At 41.1% G+C, this 24,340-nt stretch overlaps 1 protein-coding gene across 1 annotated transcript in view; it reads right to left on the minus strand.

Annotated features, from left to right (window-relative positions):
• The window catches only part of MED12L (mediator complex subunit 12L), a 995,158-nt gene that overhangs the window by 83,122 nt on the left and 887,696 nt on the right, over positions 1-24,340 (minus strand). The window contains exons 35-38 of the mRNA XM_077290760.1: positions 18,376-18,511; positions 12,548-12,709; positions 10,780-11,142; positions 315-468 (exon numbers count right to left, since the gene is read on the minus strand). Of these exons, the coding sequence (XP_077146875.1) occupies positions 315-468; positions 10,780-11,142; positions 12,548-12,709; positions 18,376-18,511 (815 nt within the window). The remainder of the gene's footprint in view (positions 1-314; positions 469-10,779; positions 11,143-12,547; positions 12,710-18,375; positions 18,512-24,340) is intronic.

A 24,340-nucleotide genomic window follows, 5' to 3' on the forward strand; every position in this document is an offset into this window, starting at 1 on the left:
CAGTATCTGCCTGAGCCAGACGCTGGGACCGACGTCTCCGCTGAGCAGGCTCCACTGCAACCAGAGAAGAATGGGAGACCGCAGTGGCGGGAACTCAACACCTAACACAGACATTCATGCAAAAATAATATATGGAGCTGACCAGTATATTCCATTTATAAAAAAGATGAATAAAAGAATGGCTGCTTTTGGTTACCATAATAAAAGCATAGTCATTAGATCTTTTTCAAATACAGTCATAGATAAAATTTTGAATTCCTGCTTTACATGGTGTGCCACAACTGAAATAATGTAATAAAAGTTATTGTACAAACCTGACATAAGGGATGGATTCTGCATGTAGACATTTGCCTGCTGCTGCCCTGCAATATTGTAATTCCATGTTGCAACTGGGGTACGATGTAACATTTGATATGACAGTGGTGAAAAACTAGGTGGTGCTTGATATACAGAATTTGATGTATAATCCTATAGGAAAAAAAAGAGGTTTAATATTTGCTGAAATCTTTACGTACGTTTTATCTTGTTATATAATCTGTTTCCAGCTAAAATAAAAGTTATTGAAACTAAGCAATTCCTCCAAGTCTATTACATGATACAATAATATGTTTCATATATTAACTTTGATTGCTATCATTTGTATTAATTATGCTATTAACTGCCTTATTTATTGCATTCATCAGGAGAACTTTAAACAAGAGCAATAAGGGATGTGAAATATACGGCCAGGAAAAAATATGCAGCTAATTAATTCTTTTAACAATCCTGCTACTAAAAATGGAAGTAAAGAACAAAAACAGGAAACTCTGAAAGAAAATAGAGGAGGAAGAGAAAAACTATAAACTAAAATGTGTCTATACAAATGCACAGAGCATTGGAAACAAACAAGGAGAATTGGAGCTGCTAACGCAAGAAGAGAGGTATGGTGTCATCACTAAAACTTGGTGTGATGATACACATGATTGGAAGAACACAAACCTTGAAGGCTACAACTTATTTATTTGAAACAGTATTAACAAGAAGGGAGGTGGTGTTACATCGTATGTTAGGAAAATGTATATCTCCACAGAGATCCAAGCTTCATATAATGGTAGCTCTGCAGAAACTGGGTAAGAACACAAGGGGAGAAGAACAGAAAGGACACTATTGTAGGTGTTTACTATAGTCACCTGGATAGACTGAAGATATGGATAAACTTTTTTACATCAGAAGTTTCTATTCTCAAAAACATACAACATAGTGATCATGGGAGATTTTAGTATTTGTTGGAAATCTCTATCAGAAAATAGGTCCAAAAAATTCTTATCTTCTCTCACTGACAACCTTTCTTTCAAAAGGTAGAAGAGAGAATAAAAGGATCTGCCATCTTGGACCTAATCATTACCAACAGGGAGGAAATGGCTAAAGAAGTAAAGGTGGCTGGGAATTTAGAAGGCAGCGATCATGCTTTCCTCAAATTTTGTATTACAAGAGGAGATAGAACAGTGAGGACTCAGACTTTAAGTTTGGACTTCAGAAAGGCAGATTTTAATTGACTCAGAAACATGGTAGGAAAGGTCCAATGGCTGGATGGTCTAAATGACAGAAATGTCCAAGAAGGATGGGAGATTTTGATAAATGAAATTCTCACTGCACAAGCAGTAACAATCCCAAAAAGAAGGAAGAATTGGAAGCATTTATAGAGACCAGGATGGATGAACACAGCACCTAAACACTTAAAGAAGAAAAAAGAAATGTATATTAAATAGAAAGAGGGGGCATGTCTAAAGAAGAAAATAATGCTGTTGCAGGGAATGCAGGGCAAGTGTGAGAAGAGCTATAGCCAGTAATGAAGTGAGTCTTGCAAGGGAGACCAAAAGCAATAAAAAAGGATTTTGCGGTATGTCAAAAACTAAAGAAAAGTCAAAGATGTTGTAGGATTTTTACACGATGAAAAGGGTGAAGTGGCCAAAAATTTTGAGAAGGCCAAACTTTTACATTCCTATTTTGCATCTGTGTTCTCTAAGAAAGAAATTGTAACATCAACTGATCTTCACGGTGCTATCAAAGGAATAAAATAATCCACACCATCTATAAGCAGAGATATGATGAGGAAACACTTAGCTAATTTAAATTAATATAAATCTCCTGGTCCACATTAATTGCATCCTATGGTACTAAAAGAATTAGCAGTGAATATTGCAGAACCACTAGCCAGAATAGTTGAAAAATCCTGGACAACAGGAGAAGTCTCAGAAGATTAAAGAGGGGCAAATGTTGTCCCTATTTTCATAAAAGGAAAGAAGATGGAGCCAGGAAATTACAGGCCAGTGAGCCTTACTTCTATACCAGAAACGTTATTTGAACAAATTATTAAACAGTAATTAACCAGAGCCAGCATGGGTTTGTATCAAACAAGTCATGCCAGACTAATCTAACTTCCTTCTATGACGGAATCACTAACTGAGTGGATCAGGAAAAAGCAGTAGATATAGTATATCTTGACTTCAGTAAAGCATTTAATAAAATATCTCATACTATCCTTAATGAAAAAATGACCAAGTATGGAATTGACAAGGCTACAGTTAGGTGGATTCATAACTGGCTCAGTAATCATACTCAAAGAGTGGTAATAAATGGTTGCACATCCAATTGGAAGAGTGTGATACCACAAGGCTCTGTCCTGGCCCCATTGTTGTTCAACATTTTTATAAATTATCTAGTTATGATTGAACAATGGGCAGCGACTAATAGTATGAAACTTAACAGGGAGAAATGGAACATTCTACATCTGGGCAATAAAACTGAAAATTACATCTACAGAGTGGGAGGAATAGAACTAAGAAATAGCACATGTTATAAAGACTTTGGTATACTAATAGATCACAGACTGCACATGAGTCAAAAGTGAGATGCAGCAGCAAAAAGACAAACAGTTATGAGATGTATTAAAAGAAGCATAAAGTCTAGATCATGTGACGCAATTAACCCACTCTACGCCTCCTTGGTCAGACCTCATCTGGAATACTGTGTCCTGTTCTGGACACCACATTTTAAAAAAGACAATGAAAAACTGGAGCAAGTTCAGAAAAGAGCTACCAGGCTACCAGGATGATGAGCGGACTGCAAAGTATGCCCTACGAGGAACGGTTAAAGGATCTGGGAATGTTTAGCTTGCAGAAAAGAATTCTAAGAGGAGACTTAACAGCTGAATTAAATATCTGAAGGGATGTCACATACTGCCAAAGCTAACAGACAATTCTCTGTACTCCTCCTTCTAGACCTGTCCTCTGCCTTCGACACAGTTGGCCACTCCCTCCTATTACAAGTTCTTTCTTCCCTTGGCGTCAAAGACCTCGCATTCTCCTGGATTTTCTATTTTTCACGTCTACCCTCTGCAAATCCATTCTTTGGCTCTCAATTTCCCAATGTAGTCAGTTCAAACTATTAATATTGACCTACAAAGCCGTCCATAATCTGTATCCTCCATATATCTCTGACCTCATCTCCCGTTTCCTTCAAACACATAATCTCCGATTCTCTCAAGATCTTCTTCCCTCCTCAACACTTATGAGTTTCTCATGTTATAGCCTCCAAGACTTCTCCCTAGCATCCCCTCACTCTGAAATTATGTGCCCCAACATGTCTGATTATCTCCTGGTTTCGGACCTTTCAGATGAAACTTCAAAATGCATTTCTTCATTAAGCTTAAAACCTGCAATAACTGCCTGCCACCTCACCACCACCTAAGCTTCCGCAACCCCCCACCTAACCTACGTTCCTAATTATCCAGTAGACTGTAAGCCTGCAAGGGCAGTGCCCTCCCCCCTCTGTACCAGTCTGTCATTGCTAGTTTGTTCACCATAATTTATTTTTGTTTGCAACTCTTTCTCATGAAGAGCACCATCAATGGTGCTCTAAAAATTAAATAATCATAATAATAATAGTAATATTGCACCATGCACACAGAAATAGTGCTCCTACTGATTCTACCCACTGTGTTCTCACCCACTATGATATCCCATTGATGGATTTAATATAGTATGATGGTTCTCTATGTCATACGATGCATTCACAGTGAATTGTCCCACACAATGCTCCCTAACAACACTCCAAACACTTACAAAATGATCCCCTCACAGTGACCTCAGCAAAGTATGATGCCACTAGTGATCGGCGAACCCGAACAGTAAAGTTCGGCATCCGTGCCGAACACCTACTGTTTGGGCATGGACACTGAACATGGAATTCACCAGGAAGTTTGTGTTACTGATTGGATTCGGCCCCTCAACCACTGGGTGTTTGTTGAGCTGTCATGTGCGTGGCAAACACCACTTCTCATAGGCGGCAAAATCATCACTATCAATCAGACAGCTGCAGTTCTCATGCTGTCAAAAAACAGCGTGAGTGTGCAGCTGTGATCAGAGGTATAAAGTTTACCTCCGGTCACTGTTGTCGGCGGATTGGACTACTGCTTCCATCAGCTGACGCCTGCTGCTGCTAATAACAGTGGGAGCAGGATGGGAGTAATAAAAATATGAAAAAAAGGTGTGGGATCCCCTGTATTTTTGATAACCAGCCAGGCAAAACTCTCAGCTGGAGGCTGCAACCCTCAGCTGTCAGCTTCAGCAAGGCTGGTTACCAAAAATAGAGGGATCCCTATCCCTCTATTAATAATTTTAAAAAAATGTGGGGCCCCCCATTTTTTACAACCAGTCAAGCTAAACTAGACAACTGGGGGCTGGTATTCTCAGGCTGATAAGGGGCCATGGATATTGGCCACACCCAACCAAAAATAGCAGCCCGCAGCCACCCAGAAAGGCTCATCTATTAGATGCTCCAATTATGATGCTTTGCCTGGCTCTTCCACTTGCCCTGTAGCAGTGACAAGTGGGATTTATATTTGTGGGGTTGATGTAACCTTTGTATTGTCAGGTGACATCAAGCCCACGGATTACTAATGGAGAGGCGTCTATAAGACACCTATCCATTACTAATCCTATAGTTATATGGTAAATAAAGACACAGCCGGAATAAAGTCTTTTATTTGAAATAAAACAAAACACTTTTACTTTTTTATTTATTTACTGCCAGTCACTGAGGCTGTGTCCCCAGCTAGGCTGAACTGCAGTGACCTCGGTGAGATCCCTGCTAGCACCGTGAGAACATCTCATGGTGCAGAGGCAAGTGTGGTGAATTTGAATTGTCGGGAACTCGCCTCTGCACCGTGAGTGTTTCTCACAGTGCCAGAAGGCATCTCAATGAGGTCACTGTAGTTCAGCCCGGCTGGAAACGCAGCCTCAGAGAAATCTCCAGGATACTCTAGTATTATCTCCCTCCTGGACTCCTAGATGTGGTCATCACCCCTATATCTTTAATGCACTAGGCACATTAGTCTAATTTGGAACCTTGATTGGGGATATTACTGATGACAGTATATCATTTATACCCATGTCTTTTGTCTTATCTGTAGTTACTTTACATATTGGCATCTGTGGCCTTATTTGAATAGCTCTGTTTGTATATGAATAATCTAATAACTGTTGTTTTTATCTGCTTGTCTAATTAAAGAATACAATTTTAGAAACTTTTTTGTGGTGGTATATATGCTCCATATTTTGGTGATTTATTGTTGTTTGGGAGCTCCACAGGGTAGTACCCATATATATGGGTCGCTTTAATGGTTCTCACCCTGGACGGTCGCATCTTAGCACCGTCCAAGTTTAAAACTATTTATACCCAAACATGGATTATGGCGTGGGACACAACAACAGACAAATTAGGGATATTGTTGTTTTTTTATTTTTATTTTATTATAGAAGACAAGTTCTTCGGTGGAACGGGCGTTAGGTGAGTTTAACTGTGTTTGTTATTTTTTAATTAAAAAGTAAAGGTGTGATTTGTTTTATTTCAAATAAAAGACTTTATTCTGGCTGTGGCTTTATTTCCCATATAACTATAGGATTACTAATGGAGAGGTGTCTTATAGACACCTCTCCATTAGTAATCGGAGGCTTGATGTCACCTGACAATACAAAGGTAACATCAACTCTACAAACATGAACCCCACTTGCCACAGCTAGAGGGCAAGTGGGAAGCAAACAGCCAGAATTGACCCATCTAATAGATGCGCCTTTTCTGGGTGGCTGTTGGCTGCTATTTTTAGGCTGGAGGGGGGCAATATCCTTAGCTCCTTACCAGCATGAGAATACCAGCCCCCAGCTGTCTGCTTTAGCAAGGCTGGTTGTCAAAAATGAAGGGGACCCAATGCAGTTTTTTTACATTATTTATTTAAATCATTGAAAAATATGGCATGGGAACCCCTCTATTCTTGATAACCAGCCTTGCTGAAGCTGACAGATAATGATTGAAGCCCCCAGCTGTGAGTTTTGCCTGGCTGGTTATCAAAAATATAGGGAAACCCAAGCCTTTTTTTAAATTATTTATTTACAGCCCAGGAGCCGGCTGATGAATACTCCCATCAGCTGCTCCTGCTCTCACTGTTATTAGTGGCAGCAGATGTCGGCTGAGGGGAGCTGTGGTCCCATCAGTTGAGACCATTGACTGGAGGTAAACTTTATACCTCCAATCACAGCTGTGCACTCACGCTGTCTTTGAACAATGTGGGAACCATGTGTGTCTGACCAGCGGTGATAATTTTACTGTCAATCAGAAGCGATGTTTGCTGTGCTGTCATGCACATGACAGCGTGAGAAACACTGGATGTTTGGGGCCCCCATTCAAGTGAATGGGGTCCGGGTTCAGGTCCGCATACTGTTCTGGTATGTGAACATGAACTTTTTTGTAACTGTTCAGCTGAACCCGCCATACCCGAACATTCAGGTGTTCACCCATCTCTAGATGTCACCACAGTGCCCCCCTTCAGTTTGATGCTCACACAGCACCCTCAACACAGTATGATGCTCCCACAGTTACCTCCCCATAGTTTTATGCCTCCACAGTGACCCTATCATGCTATGATTCCCCCACAGTGACCTGCCCATTGTATGATGCCCCAACAGTGACTCATCCATAGTGTGATGCCCCCACAGTGAGACCCTAAGTATGATGCCCCCACAATAAGACTCCATACAGTGACTCTACTACAGTATAATAACCCTATAGACTCCACATACTTTTATGCCCCCACAGTGACCTACCAATGGTATGATGACCCCAGAATGACTTACCTATAGTATGCAAATTGTTTCTTCTGAGAAAAAGCGGACTTAAATGCTATAGCACCACCTGTTGGAAGTAGCGATCCTACAAGCCACAATCAACCCTTTAACGACTCATGCAATATGACTTAGGATAAAAGCCAAATCAGTATCTCAATTCGCAGACTCTGTGTTTCCAGCTGTTGGTCCACCTTAGTGCGAAGCATGAGAGCTAATTTGGCTAGGTGAGAGGCTCTGGACTGGGGTCTAAGGGGCAACGTTTCTCCTTATGGAGAGTGACATACCAGCTCTGAGTTGTCAAGGCAAGGAGGTTTATTCGCCGTGCAATGCTCCTCTGGGAAATATAATATGCAAATTGCCTCTTCAGAGAAAAAGAGGACTTAAACTCTATAGCGCCACCTGTTGGAAGTGGCGATTCTACAAGTCACAATCAATCCTTTAACGAGGTGAGTAAGCCTCCTTACCTTGACAAGCCAGAGCTGGTATGTCACTCTCCATAAGGAGAAACGTTGCCCCTTAGTCACCTATAGTATGATGCCTTCACAGTGACTACCCCATACGGTATTATGCCACCACTGTATATACCCTTCCACACACACTGTCTAATGCCACCACAGTAGTAGTCACAATACTGGGCTTATTACCTGCAGTCTAAGACATTTGGAATTTAGCATTCGTCTCTGCTTCCTTTTTGGAAGTACTGTTTTCATTATTAGTCTGTGGAAAAAGATTTGTGGGTTTTTCATTCCTTTCTGGTCTCCCCTTTCACCTCTAGCCTCAGGAACGAGAGATGTCTGTGTGGTTGTAAGGAGTATGGAGAGACAGCGAAGGAGCTGTAATGTGATACATGTGTCAGTCTGAGATCTTACAGTATATTTGGCATCTTCTTTTTTCTCACTAAGTGCACACGTATGAACATTGCAAAAAAATGTACTCAGCTATTTCCCAACTGTTATGCATTTTAATAATCTGCAGCTTCACCCACATAAGATTCACATAAACCACGTATCCACTTAAAGGGACTTAAAAATCTGAATTGCTATTTTAAAGAGAACCTGCCAGCAGGTTAATGCCAGTAATCGCGGGCGGCATTAAATAGCGACATGCTCTTTCGTTACAAAGATCTATGGAGGGAATTGTACTTTATTTTTCCTGCAGAGCAAAAGTTACACATTTTGGCATTCAACTACTCTGCTCAAAAATGTATGCCTTTTTCCCATCTTTTACAACCTTTTAACAAAAAGGTTTCCTTGAAAGGGGCTGTCCCGGTAATTGGTAAAAATATAAATAAATATCTGGAGCACACCATTATTATAACCATATTAATGATAAAAAAGATGCCACATCACTATGCAGGATCCCTTCTGTTCCACTATTCCGGGTACTGGCAGTATTCGGCTGTGCTTAGTTGCAGGGCGGAACAGTAAAGCACCATCAACTGCATAGTGGTCGCAGTAGGGTGCTCCAGATGCACCCCTATCTATATGAATGGGGTGGATGTGCAGTACCCGCCGCAGCCACTTTGCAGTTGAGGCAGCTGTGCAGATCCGCAATTGATTGTCGAGAATGTCGCACCTTCACTGATCTAGTAGTGATGACCTATCCTAATGATAGGCCATGAATATTAAAGTACCAGAAAACCCCAATAATGTATTATCTATCTCACCACTCGTTCACCAGCATCTGCACCAGCGTGATCATACATAATAATTACTAAATGTTCTTTTTCTTTAATACTGATGACCTACATCAAAACCAGTTACACCTCCCTTGTGGAGTAGATGTGGACTCCTTTAGCTTGTAGCCTTTTAGCGGCTGTCATACCTGCTACTATGGTGGTCATGACCATGAAAGCTAACGACTACATTATAGAGCTTCATAGAATGGTGGCAAAAAAGACATGTCCTTCAAGTTCTACGAAGGAAAGGGAAGGAGTATGAGTACAGCTATAATGCTTCACCCAGTCTGACCTAAAAGAGCAAACTTTCTCGCTCCTGGCCCTGACCGGTGATCAACACATATAAATAAGTAAACATCTTAGTTTCTTCTAATAATAACCCCTTTGACCCCATTTTCAATTTTTTTGCTTGTGTTTTTTCCTCCCCTTCTTCCCAGAACCATAACTCTTTTATTTTTCTGTCCACATAGTCATATCAGGGCTTGTTTTTTGCGGAACAAGTTGTACTTTTGAATGACAGCATTCATTTTAGCACACAGTGTATTCGACAACAGGAAAAAAAAATCAAAGATATTCCAAGGTATTACCTACCCTGTTGGAAGGTGGTAAATGTATTTACGTAGTTGAAAAATCCCTCCAAGAATTTCTAGTATATCTTCCCATCAGAAAAAAAACTAATGCTTTCAGTTAAGGGAATATGTCAACAAGTTTTTGCTATGTAATTTGACAGCAGCATGTTATGGGAACAGAGACCCCGATTCAGCAATGTATCGCTTAGTTTACTGTTTGCAGCAGCTGTGATAGAATCACAGTTTTGTCTGCTGCAAATCTAGCAGAGCTCAGAATGCTGAGCCTTGTATAACCCCGTCCACACATTGTATTTAAACAGATAGCTGCTAATTAATGGTGGGGAATGGTTGGGCCAGGAGGCACTAGACACCAACACACATTTTATTGAACGAGCAAAACATAGCCTAGTAGGGGACACATTGCTGAAATCAGTATTTCTGCCCCTACAACATGTTGCTCTCACATTACATAGCAAATGCCTGATAGCCAATTGCCTTTAAAGGGAACCTGTCAGCAGGATTTTGCTAAGTAAACTACAGACAGTGTCAGGCCAGCGCCGTTACACTGATTAAAATGATACCAGGGTTGATGAAATTCATCTTGTGGTTGTTGTGGCACCATTTTGTTGGAGGAAAAAAAATGTGGCTGCAACAAAATGGTGGCATCCATCGTCAAGTGATAGATGCTACTGTGAATGCGCTGTCGCCATTTGGCTGAAGTTAATTTTTTTTCCAAAGCCAACATTATTATATGCAGTATGTAAAATAGGGGGCAAGTCACTGAAAGATGAATATGGAACAGAGCACCAAGTAAAGCCTCGCCCACAGGCCGCTCAAAAGCACTATAATCTCATTAACTGAAAACTACAAATACAGGTTAGGCAACAACCACAAGACAGATTTCATCAACCCAGGTATCATTAATAAGTATAATGGACCCAACCTGACACTGTCTGTAGGTTACTGAGCGCAATCCTGCTGACAGGTTCCCTTTAAGTTAGTGCAGAGCCGCATCGTATCCTGGAAATGAATTTCAAAGGACAGTTAGTGAGGTTTTACTGATGGAGAATTGTTTCATCTGTAAATTTCAGATCTAAGTTATACATATGGGTATTTACTGTAATGTTTCATGTGTTTCAAGTATATAATTAATTTGGCTATAAATCTATCAAATGTTTTGCGTCCCACTTTGTTGTCTTGATTTCTCATGTTCAATCTCGATGAGCAGCTCATCAAAGAGTATAAAAAAAGAAACATCTTTTGATTGAGTAAACAAAGTAAAAAATAACTCAAGGAAATACAGTCAAAAGCTGGAACTTGTAAGAGCTCTGCTACAAATTAGGAGCACACAAGGAATTAAATGGTAACATACATCTGTTCGCGGGTTGGCTTTGCTCTTGCACTTTCTGCTTTTGGATTTCTTTTCTTCATCAGTTACTGATTTACTAGGATCGGAAAAGTCTGATGGTTTCCCCTCTGGGTCCGCAGACACTGGAGTACTAGGTTCTTCTTCATCTTCTTCTGGAGGAAGTAGCAATGGTTCAAGGTAGTAACTTGGAGGTTTGGGTTTTGGATGAGTGTGGTACAGAAGAAGGTGATGCTGCTCTTCATATTTTATTGCTTTTCTATCCACACGAACAGTACCGAACCAGGCCCAGGAGAGAGGTGCTGGGTTTTTATGACCTTCAAATAAGTCCCAAGAAGATACCTTCTGTTTAGTCGAAACTTGAAGGCCCTAAGTAAAAATCAAGTGCTTCCATTACTGAATATGATAAACTGTATGAACTTTCTTTAAGCTATCTCAAAGAATAACCTATTGGGTCTCATTTACTAATATACAGTATATGAGTAACAATGTTTTCTTCATTTGTCTGACAAAATGCCATCTTTCATGCTTAGCATCACATTGGTAATTTGTTTTAAACATGTTATTTTCACTACATTTTATACCAGCAGCATGTACTCAATAGGGGCACTGTCTGTTGGAAAGAGGGTAGAGAAATAGCTATGGTCTAAATCATGATCCTGGGCACCAAAATTGCAGTATAAGATTGGAGTAACTTAGTTGACCACAGTAAGCCAAGTAATAAACTCATCAACTCTAAAGGTACCGTCACACAGTGAAATTTCCATCGCTGCGACGGCAAGATCCGTGACGTCGCAGCGTCGTATGATTATCGCTCCATAGTCGTAGACTGCGGTCACACTTTGCAATCACGGCGCTGGAGCGATGCCGAAGTCCCCGGGTAACCAGGGTAAACATCGGGTTACTAAGCGCAGGGCCGCGCTTAGTAACCCGATGTTTACCCTGGTTACCAGCGTTAACGTAAAAAAAACAAACAGTACATACTTACATTCCGGTGTCTGTCCCCGGCGTTCTGCTTCTCTCCACTGTGTAAGCGCCATAGCCGGAAAGCAGAGCAGTGACGTCACCGCTGTGCTCGCTTTCCGGCCGGCAGGCGCTCACACAGTGCAGAGAAGCTGAGACGCCGGAGGACAGACACCGGAATGTAAGTATGTACTGTTTGTTTTTTTTACGTTTACGCTTGTAACCAGGGTAAACATCGGGTTACTAAGCGCGGCCCTGCGCTTAGTTACCCGATGTTTACCCTGGTTACAAGCGAACACATCGCTGGATCGCTGTCACACACAACGATCCAGCGATGTCAGCGGGTGATCAAGCGACGAAAGAAAGTTCCAAACGATCTGCTACGACGTACGATTCTCAGCGATGTCTGATCGCAGTAGCGTGTCAGACACAGCGATATCGTAACGATATCGCTAGAACGTCACGAATCGTACCGTCGTAGCGATGGAAATTTCACTGTGTGACAGTACCCTAAAGATGCACTAGATTTATCAAACAGCATGAAACACTTTGATAAACTTGGCACATTTTAGGACTCTAGTTTTAGTTTGCTCTGTCTAAAGTTAGCTAGCTAAATTATATCAGCCCCGATTTGTACTATATATTCAGATGTACAGAGTGTGAAAAGAAGCTAGTCAAAATATAAAATCAGAATGTGCAAATAAAACAAATTGTTGACATGTTATGTTACACATTAAGTCCTCTCTAAAAAAGTGAAAAGCATGCGTCATGATTGTTGATGCAATCATGTACATCATATGCGGAGTCTTACCTGTTTCTTGTCAATAGAGTCAAATCCAGCAATTTTGTTGCCTTTGGTGTCAATAAGGGATCCCATTGGCTCACAGGTTATAACATCACATGTTTGCTTTGGCAATGGCAAAAGTTGTCGGACTTTATCTATGCTCTCAGAGCATTTATCACCAAGCTCTTTCTGTTAGGAGATAGGAGGTACAGCTAATCACACCACCAACACAAGTCCATCATTAATCATAGTAAATTTAATGAAGAACTCCCATCAAAATGTTTATCCTCTTAAGATATTGCAGTCAACATATGATATAACACTGTGTACTCACAATTGCTCATTTTGCCCTTCTACCCAGGTTTCCATTAGATCTATGACATGTGATTAAATACAGTGTTAGGCGTGGGGATTCTTCGGCTGCACAGGATAGATCCCAAGATTATGTGTACGAATTCAGGGCTGGCGTTAGGCCTCTAGAATTCCGGCTTCTCTGGAGAGGAGTTCTATGTGTGCTTGGAGCCAACTACCAGTTCCCCTGCCCTGTGGGGCTTGCGTACACCTGTGAAGCTAACAGGGTCCGCGTTTAGTGCCATTTTCACTCTGCATCTGTGTGCCTATAAACACAGATCTGCAGCAGAGTTTCTTTGCCATCGCTGTGTGCGATTGGCACAGCCACGTGCTTCTCCGCTGAGTGACGTTTATCTCAGCTACGATCGCTGCTTGTTTCGCATTGTATTGCAATGTCATCTTAGCTGCAGTATACCCTCTCTGCACGGGTGGCGAACGCACTTAATAAGCATATGTTATTTAGTGCGTTTCGCCGACCCTAACATACAGAATATCTAAATCCTTCTAAGCTTTATGTAGAAACAGGAAGTATGTTTTCCTTGCATGAGCCATCATTAGAACTACAATCCTACATCACTGAAATGTCCCTATCAATCCAGATCCACCTCCTCTTCAACTCCTGACCCAGCTGTTCCCACCCCCTTGCTTTCATCTGTCTTTCTTGTTTCCTTTTTGTCAGTGATATAAGATTGTAGTTTTAATACTAACTAATACAAATAAAACAGACTTCCTGTATCTACAGAGAACTTAGAAAAATACAGCTAGTCTGTTTTCAATCACATTAAGTCATAGACCTAATGGAAAACAGAAGAAAGGAAAAATGAGCAATTGTAAGTACACAGTGTTATGATGATAGCAATATATTAAGAGGATAAACATTTTGATGGGAGGAGAAGTGCTTCTTTAAGGCAGTAAATCTTTGAACTTAATTAGTTTTTGCAGAGACATTTGTCTTCACATTTAATTCACTCTTTTTTAACACAAATACGGATATTTTATGTGACTTATTTTGTATTTATTAGTCTTGAGATCAGTCTGAGTCCACGGTCAATAACTGTCATTTACCTAAAGCGCAGTGATTGACAGGAGTCGTCATGGTTATGTCATGGCTTTAAGAAAGTAAACATACATTGGCAAGGGATCAATTAGGCTGCACTGTGAGAGAGAATTGTGACTAAGAACTTTTTTATTATGTTATCACACATGCAGACGGCATTTTTGCAAGCCGGACGATCCTCTAGTGGGAGTTCCTCTGCTAGATCATTCAAATTGCATTATTTTTTCAATTGAAATCATTTAAAAAAAAATGGCTAGATAATACTGTTATATACTTGTTCTGGCCCCTGCTGATCTCTGGATTTCATCCATGTCAGTTCTGGAAGTCACATATGCTTAGTAGCTCAATCCCTTAACATTACAGATGCGTTAGGTGGATGTCATGAGAGGGAAATATAAGAATATCCGATGGCACCACAACAAGTATGTAACAACAATATGTAGACACAAAAACTTTCTTTTAAGATAAATTTAATGAAAAAAAAAACGAGTTATGTTTTGGTGATTAACAGAGTAAAGTTCTATTTTCCTCTGGGACAGCTGTTTAAATTGAGGCTGTGCTCTTATTTTATACTCTGTTGATGGAAAATTATGTCCAATGACCATACTGTTTTATATATAAAAAACATACTAATTATTGACTTTGAAAATAAGCAATTAAAAGCTCTTGCATCTTTAGTTAATTAATTATGGGTTTTGCATATTTCAGCTAATAAATGTGCATGACACTTTCTAATGGAGACTGCATATATAACTTACAGTACTGTTCTTCTGTCCGTTCTATAGAGAATATATGAGGATAACCTCAATTTTACAAAGGTTATTCTTTTGTCAGTAAAAACAAAGCAGTCCTTCTCTAAGCTCAAAAGTCCATCAATTCAAACACTCATCTCACTTTTTTTTATTAACAGCATATGAATCCTATAAAAACTGCATATTATGGCAGTTTTGAGCTGGGAAATTTTCCAAAAATGGGAAAAGGGTAACATTAGAGATCAGATAAATCCCTCTAAAACAATGGACTAACTCAACCTGCCCTCTAGATTTATGTGACCCATTGGGTGTCTGTCATGTGGCAAATCCAGCAGAGTGTTGTGGCTTCAGTTATAAATCAAGATTTAAACAGATACTGTATTAAAGAGGTCCTCCTGTCACTTGCCATAAATATGGAATTTTTTACCTGGCCTAAATTCTACAATGCTCCCATTCCCTTGTATGTAAATCTGGTATTGATAGCTAAGGTGGCGTCATCATCCAATCTATTGAAGTCTTTTTGAGGATCGTGGCTACTTGGCTAACAAGAAGAGAAGAACATACAAGGAAGTGGAAATCATATCTCAGGAATGAATAGACAGGAGAAAACACAGACAGAAGAGGTCCATTGTGCAAGAACAATATATGAGCCCATTGCAATCCAATAGCTCATCAAAATCCATACTACCACCTGCTTTGGAGGTAGAGGTGGGCCTCCTATTCCTTTGGGCAATTGTGCAGCTGCCCAAGTTGCAACAGTGGTATGTCCACCCCTGTGGAGACGTTCAGGAACAAAATGAAAGGAAGCCAGATTCTCCAGAAGAGTGACATGTAGACCAGGTAAAAATATATTTATAGCACAAGTAACAGAACCTCTTTAAAGCCATTTCAACATTGCATGTGAATAGGAGATCTTTAACTTTATTCAAATTAAAAGTATAAACAAAAAAATTGAACGTGCTGCACATTTTAAAAATCACAGCATTTTCATTATTGACATAGATTCCACATCGAAAAACTGATTATGAAGTCAATAGCAATACAATAGAACTAATCCTTGTGTCCATGCACTGGCCAGTTTGAAGGTTTAAGAGTTTCATTTACTAATGGCAAAATCCAGCCCCATATTCATTGTTTTGTTTGGAGAGGCCCCAAATTTCTGAGTACAAATTCATCGGTATGCCTATACATCAGAGTATATTTTTCTATAACTTTTTTTGCACACATTTTTTAAAAGAACTATCCACTATAATTTTTGATTCAGTTAGGACCCAGCTTAATATATGCCAAGAGGACACTGCATTGGCATACTGTACATTTGGCTATTAAAATGTATTGGGATGTTGACATATTTAGCATGTTGAAAAAATTTTCTGGCCTTTATACGCTGACAGAGCACCATTGGCTTGGTGTAAATTGGGTAATAAAAAGTAGTCTCCTATCACCTATCACCCAATCTCTACCAAATATCCTATTGAACGAGTTATTTCTCTATTAACCTTACTTCCATCTATTTATTTGAACCACTCACTGTGCTTCCTCATTGTACTCCAGAAATGTGGAAGAGCTGTGCACAATGCCGACAAGTCATTGCTCGGCCACAATTCAATTTTTTAGCGCTACCCCTCATGCTTTCTACTACTTAAGCATGGGCCTCTATAGTTCCACCAGAAGGAGATATGCAACAGTAACAGTCAACAATTTGGAAAGTTTAGAACATTACTCCAGATGTGTGGTCATCAAAATGTAAAGCTGAAGGTAGATTTAACTCTCTGCAATCAAATTTAGCTAGGAAGGGAAACATAAAGTGCCAGTAATTATGGAACAATGCGATACCACAAATTTATTATACAACATAATATATATTACAAACATATTAATTTGAGATCATAAATCAATGTAACTATATCTATTTTCATGAATGTGATGGGGACATGACTATGTGGTACTAGTATACAAGTATTTCACATTCTTCTCCAGCCGCTTATTAGTGCAGTTTTCTTCACAGGCTGCACAGAACTATTTTTCCCAAAATATTCATTAGATCCTTCAATTAAAATACACTGCACATAGGAAAGACATTTTTTAATTGGAGGTGGCTGACGGACAGGTCTGGTCACATGTTCTACCTTAAGCAGCCATTTTGAAAACACGAAAAATGTGCAGTTTATGAGTTAGGGTGCACCAACAAGAACAGGAGGTGAATTTAACTTAAAATTATGATAAAGTGGCCAATTGATTTGATAGGAAAACCCCTTTAAGCTATGTTGTCTATAAAAGTCTTCACAGTTCACATCCAGTTGCCATTTATAGTTGCAAGATGAATAACAGAGGGACAACACAATGCACAACACAAAGTTCTAAAAGAAGACGCTCCTAAATGGTTCCTCCATGAAAAACACAAGTATTTACTGTAATAGACATGTCAGGAGAACTAACAGGTCTTCTTAAAATAAAAATCAGATCACGATGGATTCTTTATGAGACCTTTCAAGTAATAGAATCTGTTGACAGCTTTTCATTGATCATTGTTTTAACATACAGAACAAAATAGAGAACTGTGGTCGCAGCCTGTATCTAAATGTACTATAGACCTTATTCAGTGCAAATTATTGAGAAATTCTAAACACGAAAAATAAGGAGGGCACCACTATAAGTACATTACTGGGATCTCCTATCCAGTAAATCACACAAATGTACAATGAACAAGAAAAAGACAGGCTTTATAAAGAAGGGATCACCAGATAGAATCAGAAGATAACAAATGCATTTTTATTAATGAACAGCTACACACAAAAATACATAAAAACAATTAAAAAGTCAAAAAAGACTACACACGAGATCAACCATGTGAGGTGATCAACTCCATCAGGAAGTGCATGGAAAATATACACATTGATCTGAATGAAATACAAAATATTACATACTCCCTATAAATTGTCCTACACAATTCCCTAAAATGCAAGATATAAATACAGCCAACATGGGTAATGATAGAATTATGTAGGTAGAAAAACCTAATTCGATTTATAATCAAAAGAGGATTGCTAACCATATGAAAATGCTTGCAGTGAAATAAAGCATCCCATGAAAATGGCAAGACCTGCAAAATGCCAACAAGAAATCAATAGGGAAAAGAAAGCAGAACAACAATATAGCATACCTGCAGCAAGCATATAATGATGCCAATGGTGTATGTTATAATGAGAGTAAGGCAACCTAAGTAGGCAAAATATCCATGCTCCTGTAGGGGCAAACAATGCTTGCTGCAGGTATGCTATATTGTTGTTCTGCTTTCTTTTCCCTATTTGATATCTTGCATTTTATGCAATTGTGTAGGACAATTTATAGGGAGTATGTAATATTTTGTATTTCATTCAGATCAATGTGTATATTTTCCATGCACTTCCTGATGGGGTTGATCCCCTCACATGGTTGATCTCGTGTGTAGTCTTTTTTGACTTTTTAATTGTTATGTATTTTTGTGTGTAGCTGTTCTTTAATAAAAACGCATTTGTTATCTTGTGATTCTGATCTGGTGATCCCTTCTTTATATAGCCTGTCTTTTTCTTGTTCTTTGTACATTTGTATTGAGAAATTCTGTAGCACAAGCCTATGTTTTTCATTAAAGCACATATTTTATTTTCCTTCTGGATATTGTCAGCAGTACGGTAGGACTCAGCATGCAATACTACCTTAAGCTTTTTCACCAGGTTCATATAAGCCCTTTTGTTCTCCTCTGAACTTCCTTGACAGACACTGGAGAGATCAGAAGCGAGGGTCCCATTAATAAGGACACCCAGCATATCAAGAACAGTTGTGAATAATTCACTGTGAAAGGAAGAAAAGACACATGAGCTTTTTTTATTACTCAGAGAGAAAATAGCAACAAGTGGGCTTTGTGTTTTTGTGTTACCCCTGTACTGCCCGAGGGGGGGAAATCACTAGACAGAAAATGTGAAATGTTCTCAAAATATGAGTTAATTGTTTGGTTATTGAAGTCATTCCAGATGTAATTCCCATATATTTGTTCATTTATTCGTATATTTGTATTAGGTTTGATTGTTCAACAAATAGTTTTTAAGATAATAATATTTCCTTTGATCACAAAACTGTAAAGCACAGTTTGATACTGGCCAACTTTTGAGAAGAGACATCTGGGAGATTTTCAAAAGAATGCAAAATAATTTACCTTATACCACAGTCATTTACCTTATACCAGTCATTTACAACAATGGCATGTGAACTACTTTCATCACAACTCAAAATGAAAAGAGACCTCAGGGACCCACTAAGATAATACAGACCCCTGGAAATGACTGAAAATTAGTAAATAACTATAGACTTCATACTTAACTCACTTAGCTACTACAGACTAAAACCCCTAAATACATACCCCTGACAAAATGGCATAAATAAACACAGACCCCAAATGAATTTTTCAAAACATAGAGACACCAGACTTCTAGAAAAACAGAGATCCCAGACCAAATACCCTAAATAATTATAAATCCTACACCAGATTCTGCACCTCTCTTATCCTATGGAAATACCCTACAGGGTAAATGTGATAAGAAAAGATGTTCATTGACATGAATGGGTGACCAAGTAACGCAAGGCTTGACAGACTTAGCCTCTGCAGAAAATAGTTAAGAAAGTGAGAAAACTAACAAAGCATAGCAATTACTGAGAAGTGATGCGCCCACTGGGCAGTGGGGTACTCAGTACCGGGTCTGGTCGCAAAGGGGGATGTCACGGTGGCTGCGACCCGGTCCATGACCCTGGGCATCAACATTAAAGGGGATAAATGTTCAAAATTTGTCGTGACACCACCTGTGGGGTTCGGTCAATAGGGGGACCGATGCTGTGTTAGAGGGGTCCCCTGGGGGATGTGGCGGCAGCCCAGATGTTACACTTCCCCAAGGTGAAGCAGGGTCCCTAGGAGTCCTATGGTGTGTGGCGTAGATGGTAAAGCCGATGAATAAGTGCAGGAGACAGGTTGTAAGAAGCGTCCGACTGGAGCACCTTGGGCCCACCAGAGAAAATCATTCTTGGGGCCCACTATGTAGCTACATAGAAATAGATACAAGACCACCAATTGTGCGGTAAAAAGTGCTAATATCAGGGTATAATATAAGGTAATTCACGTCTTAATTATGTAGCAAGGGTTGGGGTAGCCTCCTCACAGAATATAATTTAGCCCCCTCACAGAATATAATTTAGCCCCCTCATAAAATATAACGCAGTCCCCTCTCATCTATATATATAATTGTCTAAGGGTTTTACCATCTGTCTGTCTTTCTGTCTGTCTGTCCTGGAAATCCCGCGTCTCTGATTGGTCGAGGCCGCCAGGCCTCGACCAATCAGAGACAGGCACAGCATGGCGACGATGATGTCATAAAGGTTGCCTCGACCAATCAGCGACGGGCACAGTCTGCCGCGAATTCGCCTCGACCAATCAGCGACGGGCACAATCGTAGCAGACTGTGCCCGTCGCTGATTGGTCGAGGCCGCCATTTCATAATGGAAATCCCGCGTCTCTGATTGGTTGAGGCCGCCAGGCCTCTACCAATCAGTGACGGGCACAGTGTCGACGTAGATGTCATAATGGAAATCCTGCGTCTCTGATTGGTCGGGGCCGCCAGGCCTCGACCAATCAGCGACGGGCACAGTCTGCCGCGAATTCTGGAATCATCATTGTCCATATACTACGGGGACATGCATATTCTAGAATACCCGATGCATTAGAATCGGGCCACAATCTAGTAGAATATAATGCAGCACCACACAAAATATAATGCAACAAACTCAGGTATAACGCAGTCCCCACCATAGAATATAATGTAGCACCCTCATACGGTATAATGCAGCCCCCTCTTATAGTATAATGCAGCCACCACAGAATATAATGTAGTCAACTGAGAGAATGCAGCCCCACCACAGAATATAATGCAGCCCCCATAGAGTATACTGTAGCCCCCTCACATAGTATGATGTAGCCTCCATAATATAATGCAGTCCCCTGAGAATAATGCAGTCCCCCCACAGAATATAATGTAGCCCCCTCATAAAGTATAATGCAGCCCCTCTCCACCCCCATCATTGTCCTCATCACCACCTCCATCATTGCCTTCTCCCCCCACCACCCCTATCATTCTCCCCCACCACCTCCATCACTGCCCATTCCACCACCTGCATCATTGCCTCCTCCCTCACCATCATTGTCCAATTCATCACCTCCATCATCCCCTCCATCATTGCCTCCCCCCACCACCATCATTGACCATCACCTCCATCATTGCCTCCCCCGCCACCATCATTGCCCATCACCTCCATCGCCCATCACCTCCATCATTGCCCATCACCTCCATCATTGCCTCTCTCCAGCACCATTGCCCATTTCATCACCTCCATCATTGCCTCCCACCGCCACCATTGCCCATCACCTCCATCATTGCCCATCACCTCCATCATTGCCTCCCCCCACCACCATTACCCATTTCATCACCTCCATCATTGCCTCCCACCGCCACCATTGCCCATCACCTCCATCATTGCCCATCACCTCCATCATTGCCTCCCCCCACCACCATTACCCATTTCATCACCTCCATCATTGCCTCCCACTGCCATCATTGCCCATCATCTCCATCATTGCCTCCCCATCATTGCCTATCACCTCCATCATTGCCTCCCATACCATCATTACCTATCACCTCCATCATTGCCTCCCCCACCATCATTGCCTCCGCTCACCCTCATTGCCCATCACCTCCATCATTCCCTTCCTCATCATGATTGCCCATCACCTCCATCATTGTCTCCCCCACCATCATTGCCTCCCCTCACCCTCATTGCCCATCACCTCCATCATTGCCTCCCCACCACCACCATCACTGCCCATCACCTCCATCATTGTCTTCCCTCCCACCATCATTGCCCATCACCTCCATCATTGTCTCCCCCCACCAATATCATTGTCCTTCACCACACACACAGCTCACCGCAGCAGCAGCTCATCACACACACACACACTCTCTCACACACACTCTCACACACACACGCAGGTGTTGTGAATTTGGATTCTGGGCTCCCCCGGTGGCTACTGGTGGAATTGAACTTGTGACATCATCTTCCCTGTTCACCTGTTCTGATTAGATCTGGGTGTCGCTATATAACCTGGCTTCTCTGTTAGATGCTTGCCGGTCAACAATGTTATCAGAAGCCTCTCTGTGCTTGTTCCTGCTCCCAGACATCTACTAGATAAGTTGGACATTCGTCCATGTTTTGTTTTTGTATTTTGGTTCCAGTTCACAGCTGCAGTTTCGTTACTGTGTCTGGAAAGCTCTTGTTGATCAGGAATTGCCACTCTGGTATTATGAGTTAATGCCAGAGTCCTAAAGTAATTTCTGGATGTGTTTTGTTAGGGTTTTCTACTGACCATGAAAGTATGCTTTCTGTCTTCTGCTATCTAGAAAGCGGACCTCAAATTTGCTAAAACTATTTTCCTGCTGCGTTTGTTGTTTCATCTCATATCACCGCCAATATATGTGGGGGGCTTCTGTCTCCTTTTGGGCATTTCTCTAGAGGTGAGTCAGGTCTTATATTTCCCTCTGCTAGCATTATTTAGTTCTCCGGCCGGCGCTGGGCATATAGGGATAAAAAGTAGGACATGCTACCTGGCTACTTCTAGATGATGCGGTAGGTTTAGTTCATGGTCAGTACAGTTACATCTTCCAAGAGCTTGTTCCTATTGAGGCTTATGCTAGTTCTCTGGCCATGGAGATCATGACAGTTTGACCGGCCCACTAAAGGGTTAAAATCCTTGGCTGAGAAAGGAGAGAAATAAGAAGTCTGCTGAGAGTTTTTTTTTTTTTTTTTTCCTCTGTGCTCTTAATTGGATCACTTGCCAGTCTGTCTATGCTGCAGTCTTTCTTTTTTTTCTCTCTCCTTATAATCTTTGAATGGCTTTGTGTTCACCTGTTAATAATGGATCTTCAGAGTGTAACTGCAGGTTTGAATAATCTCACCACGAAAGTACAAAATTTGCAAGATTTTATTATTCATGCTCCGGTATCTGAGCCGAGAATTCCTTTGCCGGAATTCTTCTCAGGGAATAGATCTAGCTTTCAGAATTTTAGAAATAATTGTAAGCTATTTTTGTCCCTGAAATCTCGTTCTGCTGGAGACTCTGCACAGCAGGTTGGGATTGTGATTTCCTTGCTCCGCGGCGACCCTCAAGACTGGGCTTTTGCATTGGCACCAGGGGATCCTGCGTTGCGCAATGTGGATGCGTTTTTTCTGGCCTTGGGGTTGCTCTATGAGGAACCTCATTTGGAACTTCAGGCAGAAAAAACTTTGATGTCCCTATCGCAGGGGCAAGATGAAGCTGAAATTTACTGCCAAAGATTCCGTAAATGGTCTGTGCTTACTCAGTGGAATGAGTGTGCCTTGGCGGCTACTTTCAGAGAGGGTCTCTCTGATGCCATTAAGGATGTTATGGTGGGGTTCCCTGTGCCTGCAGGTCTGAATGAGTCCATGACAATGGCCATTCAGATCGATAGGCGTCTGCGGGAGCGCAAACCTGTGCACCATCTGGCGGTATCCACTGAGAAGACGCCAGAAAGCATGCAGTGTGATAGAATTCTGTCCAGAAGCGAGCGGCAGAATTTTAGACGGATAAATGGGTTGTGTTTCTATTGTGGGGATTCTACTCATGTTATATCAGCGTGCTCTAAGCGTACTAAAAAGCTGGATAAATCCGTTTCCATTGGCACTTTACAGTCTAAATTTATTTTGTCTGTGACCCTGATTTGCTCTTTGTCATCTATTACTACTGACGCCTATATCGACTCTGGCGCCGCTTTGAGTCTTATGGATTGGTCCTTTGCCAATCGTTGTGGGTATGATTTAGAGCCTTTGGAAACTCTTATTCCTCTGAAGGGGATTGACTCCACCCCATTGGCTAATAATAAACCACAATACTGGACACAAGTGACTATGTGTATTAATCCGGATCACCAGGAGACTATTCGTTTTCTAGTGCTGTATAATCTACATGAGGATTTGGTGCTGGGATTGCCATGGCTGCAGTCTCACAACCCAGTCCTTGACTGGAGAGCTATGTCTGTGTTGAGCTGGGGATGTAAGGGGACTCATGGGGACGTACCTTTGGTGTCCATTTCATCATCTATTCCCTCTGAAATCCCTGAGTTCCTGTCTGATTATCGTGACGTCTTTGAAGAACCCAAGCTGGGTTCACTACCTCCGCACCGTGAGTGCGATTGTGCTATAGATTTAATTCCGGGTAGTAAATACCCAAAGGGTCGTTTATTTAATCTGTCTGTGCCTGAACATACTGCTATGCGAGAATATATAAAGGAGTCCTTGGAAAAGGGACATATTCGTCCATCGTCATCTCCCTTAGGAGCCGGTTTTTTCTTTGTGTCAAAAAAAGACGGCTCTTTGAGACCATGTATTGATTATCGGCTTTTGAATAAAATCACGGTTAAATATCAATACCCATTGCCGTTGCTGACTGATTTGTTTGCTCGCATAAAGGGGGCCAAGTGGTTCTCTAAGATTGATCTCCGTGGGGCGTATAATTTGGTGCGGATTAGGCAGGGGGATGAGTGGAAAACCGCATTTAATACGCCCGAG

This window comes from Ranitomeya variabilis, chromosome 2 (genome assembly GCF_051348905.1).
Source record: "Ranitomeya variabilis isolate aRanVar5 chromosome 2, aRanVar5.hap1, whole genome shotgun sequence".
Classification (NCBI taxonomy): domain Eukaryota; kingdom Metazoa; phylum Chordata; class Amphibia; order Anura; family Dendrobatidae; genus Ranitomeya; species Ranitomeya variabilis.